At 47.0% G+C, this 22,746-nt stretch overlaps 2 protein-coding genes across 3 annotated transcripts in view; one reads left to right on the top strand and one right to left on the bottom strand.

Moving 5' to 3' along the window:
- Positions 1 to 919: 919 nt before the first annotated feature.
- Positions 920 to 8,372, top strand: LOC129344854 (G-protein coupled receptor family C group 6 member A-like). Its single transcript, XM_055001761.1, has 7 exons — positions 920 to 1,101; positions 1,885 to 2,188; positions 3,147 to 3,552; positions 3,680 to 3,912; positions 5,356 to 5,571; positions 5,993 to 6,113; positions 7,444 to 8,372. The coding sequence occupies exons 1-7, from the start codon at positions 920 to 922 to the stop codon at positions 8,370 to 8,372; spliced, it is 2,391 nt and encodes a 796-aa protein (XP_054857736.1).
- A 1,980-nt stretch (positions 8,373 to 10,352) lies between these two features.
- DVL1 (dishevelled segment polarity protein 1) overlaps positions 10,353 to 22,746 on the bottom strand; it is a 123,368-nt gene continuing 110,974 nt past the window's right edge. For both annotated transcript variants that reach the window (XM_055001123.1, XM_055001124.1), the window contains exons 13-15: positions 20,465 to 20,632; positions 18,759 to 18,965; positions 10,353 to 15,003 (exon numbers count right to left, since the gene is read on the bottom strand). In XM_055001123.1, the coding sequence (XP_054857098.1) occupies positions 14,585 to 15,003; positions 18,759 to 18,965; positions 20,465 to 20,632 (794 nt within the window). In that variant the 3' untranslated portion in view covers positions 10,353 to 14,584. The remainder of the gene's footprint in view (positions 15,004 to 18,758; positions 18,966 to 20,464; positions 20,633 to 22,746) is intronic.

Genomic DNA, 22,746 nt, shown 5'->3' with positions numbered 1-22,746 from the left:
CAGGGCTCCCGCTGAATGCAAGTGCTCTTTGCACTGATGGCCAAGACAAATGAGAACCAGAAAAAACAGCCTAATTCTATGAAGTTCATAGGTAGAAATTGCCATCAAGTCATAGCCAACTTACTGGTGACTCCTGTTGTGATTTTCAAGGCAAGAGACTAACAGAAGTTGTTTGACATTGCCTGCCTCTGCATCACATCTCTGCTCTTCCTTGGAAGTCTCTCATCCAATTACTTACCGAGGCTGACCCTGCTTAGCTTCCAACAGCTGGACAAATCAGGCTTGTCGGGGATATCCAGGTTAGATACTTGGTAGTTTCAGAATCTGCTAACTGTCGAGTAGTAACTGGTTGCCTGGAAGGAAGGAGTGGAAAATTCAGACTACCAGGGCTTGTAGGATAGACTAGTGTTGGATTTGTTGCTGCTTTAAAGCCATATGCATATTAAACCAAGAGCTCAAAGTAGGAAGTTCTTTTGAATGCTTGCCTGTCCAGGACTTTAAAGCATGCTAATAAAGCAGCAAAGCTCGTATCAAGCAGCAAGATCGAGTGGAGGGTTAAACCCCCCTTTTCTTGCCCTGCACAGCCCCGAGGCAAATTGAGGCTGCACAAGCATGCAATTTATATTTTACAGGTAGAGGGAGAGGTGTGATCTATCGTGTCTTTCTTTGCTCTTGTCTGCTTTGAAAATGGTGTAGTATGGATCAAGGAGTCCCCAGTTTGCACCTTGTTCCTGCCACAAATTCATAAAGGAACTCCCCCCCAGACACACACACACACCCTTTCAAACTCCGTCTGCACTCTGGGGCTAACAATACTGAACTACCTTGCAGAATTTCTTTTTAAAGGTGACAAGATAATGCTTTGAGCACTGCATTAATGCGAGGTATTAAATGGGCACTCCCTCCCCCCACAGGCAAAATGGAGCCCCGCTCGCTGTTCAAGATCCTAGCTTTGGCCCTTTGCATAAGGCCCGACCAAGCGAAGACCAACTCCCTGGTCCTCCAGTTCAGTGCTCCAGGAGACTTTGTGATTGGCGGACTGTTTGCGTTTCACTCCAAGGTGCGGTATGAGGCCCAGCCACAGATTCCCACGTGTTACAGGTGAGCAGGGAAGAAGAAGCCTTCCAAAAGTCTGCCAGGTGGCACGGCCGACTTTGTGTGTCAAACCAGCAGGAAGCTGAAGAGAGGCTGAGAATGTGAGCTCTGTTCTCTATCCTAATCACGTTTCACACACAATTACTGATAAACTCATGTTCTTTGGATTATTTTTGCACTGTAGACTCTTTTTTTTCTTTTGTAGTTTGTGAAGAGCTGATTCCAAAGTCCTGCACTGAAATGGTACAGTCCTCACATGGTGGAGGGACTTTTGTGTCACTTAAGCACATTTGAAACAACTCTGTGTTTTGCTGGCATATTGACCTCCGATCTCTGACTCAGCCTCCGGTTCAGCTTTGGAAGAGCTAATCCCATGGTGCTTAGTGGAGAGACTATGCCACTTCAATTAAAACACTTTTGAATCAACCCCTAATCTCAATGGCATGTAAGCTTATGACCTATGACTCATTCTTCCTTTCAATTTATGGAGAGTTGCTTCCAAAGTGCTTAGTTGATGTTACGGTCTTCTCAGAAGAGGAGACTGTACCACTTCAATGAAGCATGTATGAATAGGCTGAGGTTTGCAAAGATAAACGGCTTGTGTTTTCTGGATTAACCTTTCCTTCACAGACAGCTGAATCTAAGGTGCTGTACTGAGATGGTACAGTCCCCCCATGGGAGGCTGTACCACCTCAACAACGCACATTGGAATCAACCCTCTACTGGCATTTTGACTTGTGATCCATGGGGCGAAGTTTCTTTATCCACCATCAATATTCCTCTGCCTAGCTTCTACACACGTGGCTACCAAAGGCACCTCGGCATGCACTTCGCCATTGATGAAATCAACAACTCCACCTCCCTGCTGCCTGGCATCAAACTTGGGTACGAAATCCACAACACCTGCAATAACGTGGTCGTCGCTACGAAGCCAACCATCACCTTCCTTTCCAAATACCCCAGCGACAGCGGCCTCGAAGCACAATGCAATTACACCAACTACAAGCCCCGTGTCATTGCCGTTGTGGGTCCTGACAGTTCAGAACTGAGCATGGTGTTGTCCCGACTCTTAAATTTTCTTTCCATCCCTGAGGTAGGAAGAAACGATTGTCACAGTGATCAAGAGGGGGGAAATGGGCTGCAGGCTGGCACTTCTGAAGTGTTGCCAATATTCCCAGTAGTTGCTGGCAAATGTCAAGAGCTAGCACAGCAAGACCCCTGGACCTTCAGGTATGTGCCCTGTTGCCCCTTTCTTGGCATTGTGATCCTCTCTGCCCTCCCGGGCCACAACTGATCTTCACTCGCCTGGTAAATAAAAAAGCTTCCAGGTTGGGGTTGGGTGTAGCCTGCCCCGCTGCTTTCTTATTCTCCTGCCAAGAGCCCCGTCAGCTCCAAAGCTGAGGGGACTCATATTTCCACCTTTCCATCTTGCTGGCTGCTTGTGGCCAAAAGCCTCAAGCTGAGAAAGAGAAGCTGGACATTTGGTGAACCAGATGGAGGCCAAAGAAAAAGGGCTTGGTTGATTCCTGTCTCCTTCCCAACCTTTTCTTAATGATAGCTGCCGTAACTGTGTGGCCTTCACTCTCCTGTTTGGTGTAGTGGTTAAGAGCGCAGGACTCTAAACTGGAGAGCCAGGTTTGATTCCCCACTTCTCCGCTTGAAGCCAGCTGGGTGACCTTGGGTCAGTCACAGCTCTCTCAGAGCTCTCTCAGCCCCACCCAACTCATAGGGTGGTTGTTGTGGGAATAATAACAACATACTTTGTAAACCGTTCTGAGTGGGCATTAAGTTGTCCTGAAGGGCAGTATAAAAATCAAATGTTGTTGTTGTTGTTATTATTATTGAATGGTGGGGAAAGGAGTTGACCAACCCAGTAACAGAATTACAGAGGAGTGAAATGCAGCACAGAGATCTAACAAAGGAATGGAAAGGGCCGAGGGTGGGGGATCTATCCACCGATTCCTATTCCATCCGTTCTCCTGTCAACCCCTCAATCAAAAGCATTTAGCGGAGAGAACTCACAGCCCTGCAACTTTTCTCTCTCCCTCCAGATCAGCCACGCAAGTACCAACGATAACCTGAGCGACAGAGAACTGTATCCGTCCTTTTTCCGCACCGTTCCCAGTGACAAGAACCAGGCTCAAGCCTTGGTCCAGCTCTTGAGAAAATTCCACTGGAACTGGGTGGCTGCCTTGGCAACCGATGACAAATACGGCCGCCAGGCTTTGGAGCTCTTTGTGCCATTGGCCCTCTCCAAGGATACGTGCATCGCGTACGAGGCCATCCTCCCAAGTGCCCAGGAGAAAAGCGAGAGGCGAGAGCAGCTGGTCAAGATAACCAGCCAACTGGTGGAATCCGGCATCAAAATCACCGTGGTCTTTGCGCAACCCAACCAAGCCGAGGAGCTGATGGCGGTCGTGGTTGAAAGAGGCATCACCGGCAAAGTGTGGATCGCCAGTGAGTGCTGGGCAACCTCGCCCACCATCGGGCTTATTCCAAAGTTGGCCAGTGTGGGTACTATTATCGGGATGGGTGTGTGGGAGAATGCCTGGCTTTCCGGAATACGTGCAACGCATCCTGGCAGGTCCTGGACAAAGCCAGAGTAACTCCATCATCAGCTGGGAAGATGAACAGTGCCCTGAATGTGGGAACCTGACCCTGGCCAATCTTACATCCCTCATCTATCAGGAAAGGTTCTATGCGACATTCAACACCTACAAAGCCATCTATGTCATTGCCCACGCGCTGCATCAGCTGCTCCAGTGCAACACGACAAGCCAGAAATGTAACGCAGACCAAGAGGTCTACCCTTGGCAGGTGAGTGAGCATTTGCGCATGCATGCGCACACACAAAGTATTGCAAAATAGTAAAGAGTCCAGTAGCACCTTTAAGACTAACCACCAACTTTATTGTAGCATAAGCTTTCCAGAACCAGGTTGCATCTGATGTAGAGCTGTGGTTCTCAAAAAACTTATGCTACAATAAAGTTGCATCTGATGAAGAGAGCTGTGGTTCTCGAAAACTTATGCTACAATAAAGTTGGTTAGTCTTAATAATAACAACAACATTCAATTTATATACTGCCCTTCAGGACAACTTAACGCCCACTCAGAGTGGTTTACAAAGTATGTTGTCTGAATTCTAGCTGCTGGGAGACAAACAAATAGGGAGAATGTGGGTGCCTTCTTGTGGGCTGGCGCCTGCTGGAAACAGGAAGCTGGGCTTGATGGGACCTTTGGGTCTCATCCAGCATGGCTTAAGTCCTTTTATAACAGTCATAGACCGGAGATGTGCATTTAACTCACTGAATGGCCCTAGGCCAGTCAAGCGCTAACCTACCTCATAGGGTTGTTGTGAATGTAAAATGGGGAGAATTGTTGGACCTGTGTCCTTCAGGGCAAGGCAGCGTCAACAGAGATACAGATATTGTGCCCAGAAACAAACTGGCAACCAGTTAGGCTCCTGAAATTCTGCCCCTTCATTTCCTACCAGCCAGCAATCCTTCTGCTAAATCCTGAACAAATGATACTTTCAAGCCTTCATGGGCAGCCCCAGGGAGAATGCATTACAGTAATCCAAGCTTTTCCAAGCAGGGCCGTTTTGGATATTTTAGTAGATACTCCCTTCCATTGACCCAGATCTCAACGTTTGGGGCTAGAACTTTGCTATTAAAAAACACAAAGGAATCCAGCATATGAAAATCACACGTTTATGAGGAAACCAGCATATTTTAAAACTAGGTTCTTTGCAGGTTTACCGAGAGCTAGTTTAGTGTAGTGGTTAAGAGCAGCAGGACTGTAATCTGGAGAGCTGGGTTTGATTGCCCACTCTTCCGCTTGAAGCCAGCTGGGTAACCTTGGGTCAGTCACAGCTCTTCCAGAGCTCTCTCAGCTCCACTCACCTCGCAGGGTGAATGTCATGAGGATAATAACAACACACTTTGTAAACCACTCTGAGTGTGGCATTAAGTTGTTCTGAAGGATGGTATTTTTTATTTATTTATTTATTGCCCGCCTTTCTCACTGATACTCAAGGCAGATTACAGAGTGTGAGATCAGTACAGTAATATCAAGGATGTTTCAATGTTGTTGTTATTGTTATTATTATTACTTCACGTTCTACATTTTACAAAACAGCTGATGCAAGACGCAAAAGAGAGGCTGTGTTTTCCGCCTTAACGGGAGAAAATAAATCATCTCCCCTTGCCCATTTGTGATTTTTCATTAACTGCAACTTTGGGATTCTTCGTGTCTCCACAGCTGCTGGAAGAAATAGCCAATGTTAACTTCACCGTTGAATCCCAGCCGGTCTATTTCAGCAAGACGGGCAATCCGCCAACAGGCTACGATCTGGTTCTCTGGAGCTGGAACGCAACCAGAGTCCCCGAGTTTATTTCCATCGGCAGCTATGATGCTTTGCAACGGGAGCTCACGGTGGATGAATCCAAGATTCAGTGGCATACAAGAGATAAAAAGGTTTGTACTTCCAAGAAAGCCCCCCAATTTCTGGGTGAGTGTTCAGGTGCTGCCCCAATTAAAATCAATCAAGGTCTCAGATTTGATCCTCCGCATCTCCAGACAAAGGAGCTCAAGGAGTAGGTGTTACACAATACCCTGGAGAAACACTACAAATAAGATCAAGATGGGTAGCTGTGTTAGTCTATCTGTAGCAGGGGAAAAGAGCAAGAGTCCAGTAGCACAGATAAGACTAACAAAATTAGTAATAGGGTATGAGCTTTCATGAGCCACAGCTCACTTCTTCAGAACCACAGCTCATTTCTTCAGCTCGCTTCTGAAAGATCCTTTTGAAAACTGAGGGAAGGGGTTACAAGAATGCCCTTCTTTTCATCTGGATTCATGGCTGGTAAAAGTTTCATACACCCCCTTTCTATTAAAGGTTCCCACGTCAAAATGCTCACAAGACTGCACGGCAGGCCAGAAGAGGCATCTCAGAGGCGAACACAACTGCTGCTATCAATGCGAGGACTGTCCTCCGGGTTACTTCCAGGACAAAAACGGTGAGCCGGACCTCCAAACCAAGAATAGCCTTAAGAGCCTTGCTGGATGGGACCAAAAGTCCACCTAGTTCGGAAGTTATTTTGTTTTTAATGCCGGATCAAAATTCATATGCTTATTTGGCCCTTCTTGGTTACTTCTGTAAGCATCTCGTAAGACATCAGACGCAAAATACAACCACTCAACATTGTCAAATTTGGAAATCAAACCATTTCTCTTGCCTAGAAATGGATAAGGTTTCCAGAGAAGGGTCCCTCTCCCCATATGTGCTCTAGAGGACACTTCGATCAGGAGATAAACTACTGGTGGTCCCTGGCCCCAGGGAGGCCCGCCTGACCTCAACCAGAGCCAGGGATTTTTTGGTCCTGGCTCCAACCTGGTGGAATTCTCTGTTGAGACCGGGGCCCGGCAGGATTTACTCTCACTCTCCCGGGCCTGTAAGACAGAGATGTTCCACCAGGCTTATGGTGGAGGTTGGGCTAGGCCTCTGCTGGCCTGGAAAGAGGAGAAGATCTGAGCCCTCCCAATTAGAGTCGTCCACCACCTGGCTTTCAATTAGTGAATATTGACTGCTGCTGTCCGGCATATTAGCCATCATATTTATTAGGATGTTTTTGTCTGAAATGTTTAAACTGTCTTATTGCTTTTACGATATGTAAATTGTATGAAATGTTTTTATCTGATGTAATCCACCCTGAGCCTGCTTGCAGGGAGGGTGGAATTAAAGTATCAAACAAACAAACAAACAAACAAACAAACAACATAAAAAGAACCCTCTCTGTGGGAGGTGGGGGATCCGAGACTTACCTTTGGGGGCATGAAGTGATGTCATCGGAGACTGGGAAGTGATGTCATTGCACTGGCCGTGGGCATTCTCTCTCGCTTTGCACGGGGCTAATTCTGGCCCATTTGTGGCCAAAATTGGCCCCAGTGAAATACGGGAGCACGCCCGTGGCCAGCGCGATGATGTCACTTCCGGAAGTGATGTCGTTGTCCCCCCTGGGAGAGATTGTGCCACATGTGTTCCCGAGGTGCCTACCAGTTGCACCAGGCAGCCCAAACCAGTGGGCAAGCCAGGAGATTGCCCGCCACCGGCGAGCCCCTGGGATCCCTAGCGATAGAGTAGCAATGCTTTTAAAATGAGTACTCAGGTTCTTCCAGTAGCTCTGCCCCTAGCACTCCACAAATAGATCTCAGGAACCCTGGGTTGAAAATCGCCCACAAGAGGGCCAGATTTCGGCCCACAGCTCTGGCCCAGCCTGGTCCAATGCCCCTTCTTGTATCCCTTTCACAAGCTCCCCTTCCTGCTGAACCAACCGTTTTTCCGTCTAGATCCAAATGAATGCGCCAAGTGCTTCGAACACCAATGGTTTCTCGAGGAGAACCGCACATGCCAGGAAAGGACGATCGAGTACCTGGAGGTGACCGATTTGCTTCCTATTGTCATGGTGGCGCTGACCATATTGGCCTTGGTTCAGATGGCCGTCGTCACAGGCATCTTCGTCAAATATTGGAGCACCCCAGCGATGCGCTATGTCGGCAGCTTCCCCACTCTCCTGATCATTCTCTCTTCGACTTGCCTCTGCAGCAGCTGCTTCTTCTTCGTCATCAAGCCCACCGTATGGGTCTGCAAATTCCGGCAGCCTTTCTTCTTCATCAGCTTCACCATCAGCTTGGCGACGTTGCTCGGGAAGGTCGTGCAAAGCTTCGGACTCGACCAGGCCTTGAAGAGACCTCTGTTGAGGAGACATTCGCTAGCCCTGTGTGTTCTTCTCAACACGGCCATTCAAAGTCTTCTGTGCGTCTTCTGGTATCTCTGGGACCCTCCATCCTTGGAGGAGAAGACCAACATGGAGAAAACCATTCTGTTGCAATGCCAAGACGTTTCCTTCCCGGGCTTTGGCCTGCTTCTCGCTTACAACTATGGCCTGTCGGTCGTTTGCTGCATCTGCTCCTTCTGGGGGAACAACTCGCAGCAGGCGCAGCTCAAAACCTTCAAGGCCATCAGCTTTGCCATGGTGCTGATCATCATAATCTGGACTCTCTTTGTGCCCACCTATGCCACCTCCCAAGGAAAATTTGTCTCCTTGTTCCAGGTGTTTGCTGGCCTGGCAAGCGTCTTTGCCATTTTTGGCTCCTGCTATTATCGGGTGTGCTACATTGCGCTGTTTGTGCCGCACATGAATACCGACAGCCATTTCTGCAGCCAGCCTCAGGATGCTCCTATGGAGGAGGACGCCGATACTGCAGAAATCAAGTGATCGATACCAGCCCACAAGACTCCATGAGACCTGGGAACAGCTCTCATCACAGCTGCAGAGGAGTTAGCCGTGTTAGTCTGTGGTAGCAAAATCAAAAAGCTTATGCTACAATAAAATTGGTTAGTCTAAAAGGTGCTACTGGACTCTTTTTGATTTTGCTCTCATCACAGAAAGTCCAGGGCTAGGACCTCCCACCCATGTCCTGTAAACAATAGATGAGTTTAGCAGACAACTGGTAGAAGTCGCATTGATGTGTAGTCTCTTTGGACTGTGTGTTCCTTTTTTTGTATTGTTTTTTCCCCCTCTGACAAAGCCAATGCCAAAATTCCAAGTGATTTAATTCCAAGTGCTTAGTTCTTGGGGCTCCTTCTTACTTGCCCAGGATAATGCCAAATGCCACCTTGGGGTCAGGCAGCAATTTTCTCCAGGCAAGTTCAGCTAGGGATCCTGACGGGGTTTTGCCATCTTCTGGGCATGGGGCAGTGGTCAATGGATGTGTGTGGGGGAAGGGGAGGTCGTTGTGAATTTCCTGCATTGTGCAGGGGGTTGGACTAGATGAGCCTGGAGGTCCCTTCTAACCCTACGATTCTATGAAAGTCCAGAACCAATCTGTTTTATTTACAGATCAATTCCAAAATCAGCAAGACCCAATTCGAGTACGTGATTAGATCTAGGGGTCCCAGGTGCCGGCCAGTGCTGAGCAAACTCCCAGGGGTTTGCCCCCTCGCCTGCCCATCTGCCAGCCATCGGCAGGAGGTGCAAGCCCCCAGAGGTCACCCACTACCAGCAGGCACCCCAGGAACTACATGCTGCCAGGAGGTGTGACAGCGTCACTCCTGAAAGCGATGTCACTCTGGCTGCGGGAGCGCTCCCACGCTTTGTTTGGGGCTAATTTTGGCCCCAAATGGACCAAATCGGCCCCACATGGAGCACGGGAGTGCTCCCATGGCTGGTGTGATAACATCACTTCGAGGAGTGAAATCATCACACAAGTGCCAGAGTGCATGTGAGGAGACAGCACGCCACCGGCAGGAGGTAGGCGTCAGTTCCTCCCCCTTCCTGCCAGAAGGGTATAGGGACTTGGCCTAACTCGATGTAGGCCTAAAGAGTTCCTTATATCCAGTGCCCAGAGTGGTACAATTGTGGCAGTGGGTAGTGGTAGGGTTACCAACTCTGTTTTGGGACATTTCTGGAGATTTGGGGACAGTGTCTGGGCAGGTGGGGGGGGGGGTTGGAGGGAACTCAGTGGGGACGTGGTGCCATAGCATTCACTTTCTGCAGTAGCCATTTTCTCCCGGGGAAGTGATCTTTGTAGTCTGGAGTAATTCCAATACTTCAGGCCCCATCTGGAGGTTGTCAACCCTAGGCAATGAGGAAGTTCCCATTCAAGCCAGGAGAACTGGGTGTAGAGAGGACATTTCGATCTTGTTTCCGAGTCTAAGGCTTTCGTGCCGAGTCCAAAATGGGGCCAATTTCCCCCACCCCAGAATTCCCAAACCCAATAGCTGGATCCAGGCCAGACTAGACACCTTCTTCTTTGTGTCTAGGATAAATTTATCACCAGCGGCTGCAGTTTGGGATAGGTTCCCAGTCCATTTTGTGGGTTAAATCTAGACAGCTTTTACTGTTCAATGCAGCCCATTTTTCCTTCTTACAACAGCTTCTGTCCCACATGCGGACCTTTTCTCCATGCAGGTCCCATAATTCTCAACATAGCCTTTTGGGTGATCAAAAGGAATACCCTCCTCCCTTCTCCTCAAGAAGGAAAGCTGGTTAGATTCAGCCCGCCGTTTTGAATGCATTTGTACTGTGCAGAGAAATGAGACATACCCAGTGGTTTCGCTTGGCTTTTTGGCATGCCCCCTCTGTACCCATGTATAGATATCTTCTACCACCCTGGCAGTCCACTTTGCATTTACTAGAAATCCAAATAAAATAATCACCACCAATGAAGAAAAGACATGAAGTGCTTTGGTCACATAAAATTAAAAGTTTTTTTTAGTGTTTAAAATAGCATTTACACATAAACAGCTATATATTAACTATACAGACACTTGAGTTTTTAATACAGTATCTACAAAAAAAATTCAATTATGGAATAGACATTTAAAATGGGGAACAGTGCGGTTCACGCCACTAAGAAGTCCAATCCTGGAGTCGAACAAGTTCTAGGCTTGTTGCCCAATAGAGGGAAAGGGGGGCAAAGATATTCCCCTCCCATTAATTAAAATCTTTTGACTCTTCCTCTTCTCTACTGTACATAAATTCTTTACACATCTTTCTAATCACTGATTAGAATTAATCATTCTTTTGAAGTCATTCGTTACAATCCAGTTAAATGCAATTGATAAGACAGAAAACAGCTCAGCGTTTTGTCAGTGGCAATATGGGACCTGTTGTTTAAACAAAGCAACCAGAAGAATCCCAACAAGTCAAAAAGGTCAACTGCTAATCCATTGGTGTGGGCTGTTCGAATCATATACAGTGATTAATCATATAAAGGAACAGGTCGCTTTGAAAGAAAATGGTGAACAGAGAGAGCCTTTTATCAGAGAAGGCAGAAATAATGTTTCAAAGAGGAAGACAGACATAATATTTTAAATGTGATGAAAGAAGTTGGAATGCATAATTGCTACATTCCTCTGAGATATCTGTCTCAATAAGCATTGGTTTAAATCCATTTGCCACACACTAAAATAGTTACATCTGTCTTCACCCTTAAAATGTTACATCTGTCTTCAGTCCTAAGCACACTTACCAGGGAATACATCCGATTGAATTCACATACGTACATTCTTAAGACTGCATTGCTCAGGTGATAAAATAACTGCAACCACAATGCAATACCTTCATTTTGCATGAATTTGAGAAAGTACAGAAAATCCATTCTATAAGCAATTACAGGTGTATTTCTCAGGTATCAAGGAAGTGCCATGCCAACTTTTTAGTTTTCAGCATTCAGCCACGGGTCTACTTCGCACAAGACTGTTTTCCTTCACCGGTGCGGGAAAACAAGCTATGTACACACATAATTGTATGAGCAGAATGGTTCAGTGGCAGATCACGTGTGTTGCATGCAGACGGTTCCAGGTGCAATCCCTAGATCGCAGATAGGTATTGGGGAAAGCCTTGGAGAGCTATTCCTACTCATGAGTAAAGGGATCAACAGCCAGGCTGCTGCTCTATTCAAAGGCAAAGACGGTCGCATGTTCTCTGACATTTTGCATCTGATAACATGGTAACGGCACGGCTGACAGTTCTGTGATGTTACACCTGATCCAGATGGCAGATTACGCACTACGGCACCTTAGTGTTCAGGCCATATCACATCTCTGGCCATTTACTCAGAGGTTTAACCTCTGTAATAATACACAAGTGGTCACACACAGCAATTTTTAAAAAACAAGTTGTGCTTTTCGTGCTTAGGAAGAGGAGCTTCAATGTTCCGATAGTTCCTCGCCCCCATTTTCCCGGTCTGCCGAAACCAAAATAAGCCATGCACAATATGAAAACCCCATCACAAAAATCCAGCTTTGCTTGACACCAATCCTGACTTCTGCAACACACAAGAACTCGCAATCTTTGCTTATGCTCATGGCTTGCTCGAGGAAAAACATAGAGTAGAGCTTGCCAAGGGGCCAGTCCAATCTTCCACTAGCTGGAAGGGTGGGTTTGATGGAACTTCTAGGTGCAGCAGGACTGCAAAGGCTCTGGTGCTTGTGGTAAAACTGAACCCTTCAGCGTGCGGCATGTGATATCCTGGCATGGCGTATACAAAGCTCTCAAAAGAGCCCAGCGAGCCCCTCACTAATGGCACAGGAATACACTGGGAATCCTGCAGCTCAGGGCATAAAAGGACGTGTGTCATCAGCTCGCTCTTGTGGTTTGTCGTCTGGGGGAACAGAGAAGGCAATTAGGGAATAATTTACACCTTTCCCCCTCCTGCGTGTCGTTTTCTCAACTTCCATACTTCTCTTTGGAGCTGTTATTGGCTTTATGGAGCAGGAAGCCACCAAGTGCTTATGTCCCCTCCCCCAAGGGTCAAATGCAGCTCTTGGACTGGAAGGTGACTATGGTCAGGCAAATAGGCATAGGTAGAAAGAATTTTTAAAATCCTCCCTCTGAAGCCAGACACTGCCCCCCCCCCAATTGCTATTAAGCTCAGAAAAACTTGTGGGAGAACCTGGTTTGGGTAACGTGCAAACTCACATCTAGCGTGGTGCATGAATGTCTAACTGATGGGCAGTTCGGTGGTTAAGAGTGGCAGGATTCTAATCTGGAGAACCAGGTTTGATTCCCCACTCCTTCGCTTGAAGCCAGCTGGGTGACCTTGGGTCAGTCACAGCTCTCTCAGAGCTCTCTCAGCCCCACCCACCTCACAGGGTGTTTTGTTGTGGGGATAATAATGGCATACTTTGTAAACTGCTGAGTGGGCATTAAGTTGTCCTGAAGGGCAGTATATAAATCGAATGAAAAATTGCACGGGGCTTTTGATGGAAGGATTCATCAGTTCAGAAGCGTTCATGCCAAGACATAACATTCTGGACAGAGAGTTCTTTACCTGTGGCACAAGCCAAGCTTCCTTTAGCTTACACATGTACATATCCTGCAAATCAAATGCAGAACCAAGCTTTCCATTTCGGACCCTCCCTTGTTCTTTCGATGGCCTGTCCTTTTTTTTAAGCAGCCCCCATGCGTGCATTTGTGTGTGTGCCCATCTTTCCTCTAACTAAAAAAAGAATCACAAAACTGTTTGCGCAAACCATTACAGACATTTCTCCAGGGGCCTTATGCAATAACCACTTGCCCAGCCTTGGCTCCACTCTCCAGAAATTTATGGATTTCTTCCCCCTCTTCCACCGCTCACTTCATGGCTGAAGGTGGTTTGTGTTTTCATGGCACCAAAAGTGCGTTAAAAGTCAGCCAATGTTTTGCACATTCACAACGTATTTGTACCCACTGCAGGGTGCAAGAGACGCCACTCCAAAATTCAACTGGAAACCACCCAGTTGGAGGTACTTGGACATTCTCTTTAATAAGTCACATGGTCGCCTGCAAAGTAATTGTGCATTTCTGTGCACCCCTAGCCTCATCTGCTGTTTGGCTACTACAATTTCCTATTAATCTCATGAAAATAGTTGGTCTGCAATGAGTGGTGAACTATTCAGAATATTTGCCCTTCTTCAGATACAGATATTGTAGTTCTTCATTCTGGCTGTTCCCACTGGCAGTGTCTAAAAAGCCAAGCAATGCCAGGGAAAGGAAGAAAGAGGGTCAGGTATTTCTTTGCTTCTATGGCAAACGTGTTGAGAGTAACAGCAGTTTTCTCCTTGTCTGTATCAAGGAAAGTTGGACAGGAGACCTCTCTCTATGGCTGCCAGTAGCAGCTTTTGGAAACTGGTGGACACTACAGCTGCTGTGAGGCTTCTTTCCATGCAGAATGGATAGGGCCACAGTAACCCTATGCAAAGATGATGTTTGGCCACAAGTACAGAACCAAAAATCCATTATGAAGTGCGGGGTGGTGAGCTATGATCACATATCCTGGAAGACAACACCCACTATCAAGTCACTTTTTTCCTTCTTAGAGCAGTTGTCTTAGTAATTTAAGCAAAAGGAAACATCCTTGGTACAGAATGACTCACCTCTGGATAGAGCCTCCAAGAACGCACTCGCACCTCTGTTTGGGCACACCCTAGATTTCACAGCTGCTAGCGAGCATTGTCCTTATAGCAAAAAACAAAACCAGAAGCAGCCAACACATTGGCTGGAAAAGAAAAAAATCATTTTTTTAAAAGGTGCAAATATGCATGACAGGAAAGTGTAATACAAAATATTATTCCTTGATTCAGCCAAGAAGGACACAGTATAATTGCACTGGGAAGAGTTGCCACTAAGAACAAAGCTTATATGTGAAGAGAACACCAACCAACCACAGTCAGAAAAACAAAGATAAGGGGAAGGGGGATATGGGAGATCCCAAGGATTTGTTGATATTTAACAACCTAGAATTTCTCTTCCTCGTTTGTTTGCAACACACAATCAAGATTCAGGAAGGTGTGACATGCAAGCACAGTCAAAATGTTTATTTTCTCCCCCGCCCCCCGCCCCCAATTTGTTCTAAGTGTCCAACGTTGATTCGCAAACGAAAACACAACCCCAGTGGGAAAACAAATCAACCCTTGTTGCAAAGTCTTTGAAGGCACTTCTGATCACATAATATCAACGAAGAATTCGCAAGGGTTGCCCATGGCCTTCTGGAACGACTGACGGCTCCCCGTCAGCTCAGGAGGAACAGAGCCGAGTTCTCGTATGGGAGGCCCTCCGGGAGGCCCGCTTGTCCCGTAGAGTTTGGAGCCCAGCTTCGGAAGGGTGTAAAGCGGAGGGACTCCTGGGGGCCCGTACGAATGTTGACTTTGGGGGCTACGCTCGCTGGGGGTAGCAGAGACATAGCTGCGGTGGCTGAGCTGACTGGAGGGCCGCTCGTGCCGCATGATGCTACCCCCACCCCTGCTCCGAGTTGTGTGATCCGACTCGCTGCCGCTGCCAGCTGACTTGCGATCCTTCTCTCGGTTGAGCGCCCTCCGGCTAGTCTCGCTGTTGCTTCGATTAGAGCCGCTGCTTTTGCTTCCTGGGGGTGGGGAGGGTCAATGAAAGAAAAAGGGGAATGCGAGTTAGCCAGACCACACTTCCTTCCTTTGCCATGCCTGTTCGCCCTTGAAACGGTATGGAACAGCAGTGCTAAAATCCTGTATGCCGCAGAGGTATGCATGCTATGGATGGTGACAGGATTTGGGTAATCACGGTCAGTAAGACAAAAGCGGATGAGAGTCTGTCATGCAATGGATGCCTGATAACCTTGCAGAAGCAACCGAGAAAACAGGATGGCTTTGGAGATGAACAAAGTAAGGGAAACAAAGGAGCGACCAGAAATGCCGTAAGACACTCTGGAAGCCCAGTGTTTCACGTTCCACAAAGCGCTGAGATTCCAAGCCATTTCATTAATTTTTTTACATTTATGTTACCTTATCATGCAACATGCTGGGAAAGCAGTTCCAGTGCAGCTGGGGCAATCTGGGAGAGATGGCAATGTTTGGAAGTGATCAATGCAGCTCTGCGGGAGTGGCCGTGAGGCTGAGCCTGACAGATGCCACGGGGGACGAGATGCTGCACAGGTGTGAACCTGGGACCCACATAAGGAGGCAAGTGCTGGCAAGGTAAGCCATTTAAACAGTTGCTTTTCTTGCAAATGACAGCACTTCGTATCAGGAACTGTCACTTCCTGGTTCCCAGGCACCTTGGGGAGTGACTCAAAGGAAGAGAAATGGAAGCCTCGATAGATGCAGGTCAGCAGGAACTGCCTCGAGGATCCACTGACCCCAAGACAGCCTGTGTTTTAGTCCAAGCAAAAGTACTCTTCATGCAAAAGAAGAGGACCTGAGGCCAGGGAGGGTGGAAGTGGTCAGACTCCCTTGCAAGCTTCCAGCAGACAAAATGACAGCACCTTTGGAGGCGACTTAGTGACCAAGGAGTACAAAATTCCAAGCCATTCCTAACAGCTGTCAGCAAAGGGGCACAGCCTGGATCACTCAATTTGTCTGATTTGCAATCTAGTTGCTCAACTGTGTTTTTTAAAAAAGGAAACTCTACCAGAGCAACGTTTAGCTCACTTAAGAACTCTCCAAGGTCCTGAAGAACTCAACTTTCCCCCGCTACTTCCATCTTCCTCCTTGTAACTGATCTCTGTTAACTGAAACCTGCTGATCAGCTCTGGACAGCTCTGGTTCCTGCTAGCTCTTGGTTTGAGACACACCTGGCACCCTGCTCTCAGCCCAAGCAGTACAGAGACTTAGCAGGGCCCTGGAAACAATTCAAATGAAAATAAGCAGATGGGGAGAAGGGAGAAAGAAGCTGAACATTTGGAGGGAGGGGGTACAAGACTCTAGATGATCATGCTATGGACTGAGAGTACTTTTTACAGAGGTGCGAGAAGCTTACCAATCCCAGCCATTCCTTTATGAATCCTTCAGTCTAAGGCTTGCTCAGGACAAAACAAGGGAATAACAGTTACAAAAAGGCCCCCCCAAGAAAACGACACAGCAGCCACAGTAGAAATTTTTACCAGTGAAGAGAAAATAAGAGCCAGCGCCCCTTTAGGCTCCTGTACTGGGGTTTTTCTGGGGGTATGCTCATGCAACAGACTGGTAACCCTTGTGATTTACACTTGCCGGGGAACTGTGTGTGATGGCCCCAGCATCGCTTACATGAACGATGCAGCCACTCTGCAGCCGCTGCGGGCTGCTGAATCTGCATATAGCCCACGGTCAGTTCTCCAGATGGAACATAGATCCAGAGGAGCTAGCTGTGTTAGTCTGTAGTAGCAAAATAGGAAAGAGTCCAGTAGCACCTTTAAGACTAACCAACTTTATTGTAGCATAAGCTTTCGAGAATCACAATTCTCTTTGTCGGACGAGAACTGTTTTCCAGATGGAAAAGTCTGCCTCCAGGGACAGATTCGGAGGCACCATTAAAGAGCTGTCAGCTACAGAGTCTGTTTTTCCCACCATGGGAGATGCTATTCAGGTTTCTGCTCCGAGCCTCAAAACCTTGCAGCTTATCTATTGGGATGGGGGTGAGGGAGAGGGCATCTTTCCGATCCAGAGACACACAATTCTCTTCTAGCTGTTCAGCCAATCGGCAAGCTGATTATTGTCATTAGCAGTGCAATCCTATGGAGAGTTACTCCAGTCTAAGCTTATTGAAGTCAATGGGATTAGACTGGAGTAACTCTCCATAGGATTGCACTGTTAATGTACTTTTATCTGTTATGTTTCTTACACAGGGGTGCTCCGGGGCCTCCCGTTCAAGGGACCAATCCGATTTACCCCTTAGCCTCTGCAAAGCTGCAGCCTCAAATTCTCCCAGCTTGCTCATCTAAGACTCCAAACCTAACACTATAGCGTTAAGACTATCCTTATTTATTTTATTTTTTAACGTCATTTATTGTCCTCCTTTCTCACTGAGACTCAAGGCAGATTACATAATGTGAGATTAGTACAATCAGTATCAAGGACATTTCCATAAACAATGCCATAGGATAAAACGTTTGCACAGGGTAGGAGCCACCACAGAAAAAGCCCCTGTACGGGCTGCTGTTGATTTTGTCAATGTGCAGGCTGGCACCTGCAAAAGACCCTATTCAAATGAGTGAAGCTGCCATGGAGGGACATAGGGAGGGAGGTGGTCCCATAGGTATGCTGGGCTAAGGTCGTGAAAAGCTTCGTATGTAATAGCTAATACCTTGAATTGAGCGCGGTAACTGATAGGCAGCCAATGGAGTCACTGTAAGATGGGAGTGATGTTTATGCTCCTGTTCACTCCTGCTAACAGTCAAGCTGCAGCATTTTGCACCCATTGGAGCCTCCTAGTTAACTTAGATGGGAGACCAATGTATAGTGTATTACAATAGTCAAGCCTTGATGTTGCTATAGCATGGATCCAGACGGCCAGGTTGGCTGTGTCAAGGTAAGAAGCCATCTTCCAGGCAAGAGTGAGGTTGTAAAAAGCATTTTTTGTGGCTGCCTTAACTAATTTTTCTAGTAGTAGCGCTGGATCCATTATAACCCCTAGGCTCTTAACCGAGTCTGCAAGGGTCAGACGAACTCCATCAAAAGTGGGGAGTACAATGTCCTTCAAGATATCTACCTTCCCAACAAGCATCACTTCAGTCTCGTCTGGGTTCCATTTCAATTTGTGATTTTTCAGCCATTTCACCACGGCTGTCAGGCAGCGATCTAAGATTTCCACTGCATCCTGTGTGGACCTGGATAGCGAGATATAGAGTTGGGTGTCATCTGCATACGGATGGCAGCCAACTCCATAGCTGCGAATGAGTTCTCCTAAAGGTTTTACATAGAGGTTGAATAACAGTTGAATAACTGTTGCTAGTCAAGTGCGAATCCTGCACCAACAGGGATAGATGTGGCAACAGCTTGTCAGTAGGGACTGTGGCAGAGCTGGGATTTCAACACAAGTCTTCTCAAACGCTGGATACAAGTGGATCTAGCAAACTGTTGAGTCAATCAGGCAAAGTAATACGATAACTCAAGGATAACTCAACAAAGTGATAACTCAAGGAGGCCAAAACTGCCTCTTCCAAGGTGAGCCAAGACATCATGAAACCATGCAGGAAGCTTGATTAAAATAACCATTAACCGGCCAATTTGCTACAGCAGAAAGAAATCCACTCCATGCATGAGGCACACAAGAAACCAAGGAGAAAAGAAAGGACAAAGCAAAGCGGGGGCAGGAGAAGAAAGACAAATTAAGCGAACGGCCAGGAGGAATGGAAAGGATCAAAGGACTTGACTGCGCATGAAGACATACCTTCACTTTGCTGGCTTCCGGCGCTGCCGCTCCCATAGCTGAAGCCTGGGTCTTGGTAGGCTGGTGGGAAACATGGAGGGGCAAGGGGGTACTGGTAAGGATAGCCCTGGCCCAACGGCCAAGACGTGGCCGGGTGAGGGAGCGGGCCGAGGGTGTCTTGATCCGAAGCCCCGCTGGAACCATTGTTAAGATTCAACGCAGCCAAATCTGGGTGGGGGGAAAGAACTGTGAGAATGATTCTGGGAAAACCAAGAACTGACTCTTTACTTGTCTCACATGCACACAGCCTGCAGTTCTAAGGCATGACCCCCCACTCCCCAAAGCTGCTCGTAACAAATTATTTAAATGGATATTGTGGGCAACAATATTGTTCTTATTGCCAACAGCAGCATATTTATGTAGTGCTCTTCTGAAGCATAAAAGCATGGGAGGGGTGGTGGCTCAGTGGAAGAGCCTCTGCTTTGCGTGCAGGTCACAGGTTCAATTCCCTGCATCTCCAGTTAAAAGGGCAAGGCAGCTGGTGATATAAGTCCCTAGACAGCTGCTGCTAGTCTGAGTAGACAATATTTACTTTGATGGACAAAGGGGCTGATTCAGTATAAACCAGCTTATTGTATGTACGTGCAAAAAAGAGAAGAGTATCATTTTGGAGCCTACTTTTACATTTTTATGCCACCTCTCTCACCACGGAGCTCAGAATGATATATACAGCACTATGGTGGTGGGAAGTGCTGTCAAGTTATAGCTGACTTACGGCGACCCCTGCTGGGGTTTTCAAGGTAAGAGACCAATAGAGGTGGTTTGCCATTGCCTGCCTCTGCAACCCTGGTCTTCTTTGGAAGTCTCCCATCCCTTTGCTAACCAAGGCCAACCCTGCTTAGCTTCTGAGATCTGATGAAATTAAGCTTGCCTGAGCTATCTAGCTCAGGGAATACGGCACTATCTTCCCCAAATTTTTCCTTTCAACAACCCCATGTGATAGATCAAGTGGAGAGAAAAAGTGTCTGGCCCGACATCAGCTTCATAGCTGAGCAAACTCAGCTCAATACACTAACTGCTCTACTTCACTGACTCACGGAAGATAATTTTTTAAAATGTTATTTATGTCATTTATAGCTTGCCTTCCTCATAGAGACTCAAGGTGGATTGCGGAACTACAAAAAATGCAGTCAAACTTGTTTAGCTGGTACAGGCACCAAAGGCTTGGTACACGTTGCTCTGAGACCAGTTTCAGCTTGCAGGTGACCCAACGGACATTCCTGATTTTCCAGACTGGGGAATACCTCTTATGTTAAGGTAGGGAGTAATGGGTGGGGAAGCCTTTAAAAGTCTTTATAAATTATTTCTGAAGATGTTTTAAAGGCTAAGCAAGGATGAACAATACACACAATATACTGAAGAGACAGAAAACAGTTTAGTGTAGTGGTTAAGAGCAGTAGGACTCTAATCTGGAGAGCCGGGTTTGATTCCCCACTCCTCCGCTTGAAGCCAGCTGGGTGACCTTGGGTCAGTCACAGCTCTCTCAGCACTCTCTCAGCCCCACTCACCTCACAGGGGGATTGTCATGAGGATAATAATAACATACTTTGTAAACCACTCTGAGTGGGCATTAAGTTGTCCTGAAGGGCGGTATATAAACCGAATGTTATTATAAAGTAGCACGGAGTTGGCAGGGTGTGATTATGGGTGACTGACGGACTACTCACTGCCACAGAGATCTCCGAAGACATAGTAACACTGCTCGGAAAAGGTGATTTTGTTCACAGTGTGCCTGAGGTAGCCATGTTTTAACATGCTGCTGGCATACTTTCGGGCCTCCCTTCGGTCTTTAAAGCCCTCCACATGCGTGTACAGCCAATCGACTACATCTGCTCCTATGAAATGGAAAACAGATAATAAGAAACAGATGCAACCTCCTTCTGAGGAATCCTTACAACAACCCTGAAGGGTAGGGAAGTATTATTATCCGAGTAAAGCTGAATGTAGTCTCAGCATTTCATGAACACTGAGGAACCACCTCTTCTTTTTCAGCAATTGTTTTGCAAAAACAAACTTATTCATTCAGATTGCTCTCCTTTACCCTCATTCTCCATTACTCTTGCTCACCTGCCAGGATGTGATCTGATTCTTACGTAGCATTGTAGTGACATATCAAATCATGATTCCTGATTGGTTGGGATGATGCATGATCCCTGATTGGTTTGAATCACCCATGAGTCCACAGGAAAAAAACAGTGGCAAAACATCATCAACCAGGCGCCAAACAACAAAGGGAAATATTCACACTATCTGAATTTTTTTGGAGGGGGGGATGTCTCTATCATGGACACTGCTAGTTTCCCCCCAAAAACTAAAACATGAATGTTTGGTACAGCTCTGATTATTGTCTCGTTATTATCCATAGAGTATAGGGAAGCAAATCCAACTTGCCCAAAGTTACCAAATTAGTCTATCACCAGGAACCTCTTCTAGGCAGAGCCAGGCAAAAAGAGGGCAGCCCCTACTTCCGACTCAGGAGTGGCAAAGAGGAAACATCTCATAACCACAGCCAAAGGATCAGGGGGACATGGTAGGGTTGCATACTCCCTCCCCTATACAACAATTCCAGCCACGTCCACTGGTCTAAATTATGATTAAAGGTTACTGTCATTACCAAACTTAACCACAGATAATATCAACCGTGTTTGAAAACCAGAGTTTGAAATTGGTTAAGAAACCTTGGTTAAGAGAATTGCATTGGTTAAGGCAAAAAGGGAAAAAACAGAAGGAATCAGAGTTCAGGAGAGAAGAATAGTAAAGAGTCCAGTAGCACCTTTAAGACTAACCAACTTTACTGTAGCATAAGCTTTTGAGAACCACAGCTCTCTTTGTCAGATGCAACTTTATTGTAGCATAAGCTTTCGAGAACTACAGCTCTCTTTGTCATGACGATGCATCTGATGAAGAGAGCTGTGGTTCTTGAAAGCTTATGCTACAGTAAAGTCGGTTAGTCTTAAAGGTGCTACTGGACTCTTTATTATTTTGCTACTACAGACTAACACGGCTAACTCCTCAGGAGAGAAGAGATAGTGGGAGCTATCAGTGCATGAGATATATACAATGCAATCCTATGAACAGTTACACTGTAGGATCGCACTATACGTCTATAGTGGTTCCTGTTCTTACATGCTAGTTATTCGGCACTGGTTGTCTCTTGGGTCAGCACTGAACACTAAATTTCAGTCATGGGTGACCTACAACCAGGGCTCATTTTGAGGGGGAACGCACAGGAACGCAGTTCCGGCAGTTCCCCAAAGAGGTCACATGTCAGGTGGCCCCGCCCACCTGACTCAGCCATTTTGGGCCATTTCGGCTTGGATTGGGGCCGAAATGGCCCAGATCGGGCCTCTGACAGGGGTGGGGGGATCACTCTCCCGCTCAGCAGCGGCCTGATCCTGACCATTTTGGGCCCCTTTTCGGCCATTTTCAGCCCCTCTTTGCCATTTTGGGCCCAATTTCAGCCCTGGACGGCCAGGATTGGATCCAAAACAGCCAGGATAGGTGACGCCAGGGGCTGTGGCTTATGCAAATCAGTTATGCTAATGACACACTTCCAGTGATGGCAAGAGGCATGGCATATGCTAATGAGTTCTGCTAATACGTTCCTCCAGCTCTTTTTCTATGAAATGACCCCTGCCTGCAACCTACTGGGAACAGGGCACTGGGAAGAACAGGGATTTAACCTCTCTCCTCTTGCTGTTTCTCTCTTCAGAACTGCCCACCTCCCGCCATTGTGTTAAGTTGCTTTAACCTTGGTAGGTAAGGGCAAACACAATACTGATCGCTGCCTTTCTCCCAGCCCCACTGCTGGACTTAAAGCAGCTAAGGAGGGCCCTATTTTTAGTTGAGGAGGCGATGGAAAGGGGGAAGAGTTAAACCCTCTCTTCCCCAGCATCATGGCCCCAATCCTAAATTTTTGAGGGCTCAAAGATACGTTCTTACACGGGCA

The sequence above is a fragment of the Eublepharis macularius genome, chromosome 17 (assembly GCF_028583425.1).
Source record: "Eublepharis macularius isolate TG4126 chromosome 17, MPM_Emac_v1.0, whole genome shotgun sequence".
Taxonomy (NCBI): domain Eukaryota; kingdom Metazoa; phylum Chordata; class Lepidosauria; order Squamata; family Eublepharidae; genus Eublepharis; species Eublepharis macularius.
The sequence above is the reverse complement of the archived record's forward strand: the minus strand, read 5'-3'. Positions and strand labels throughout refer to the sequence as shown.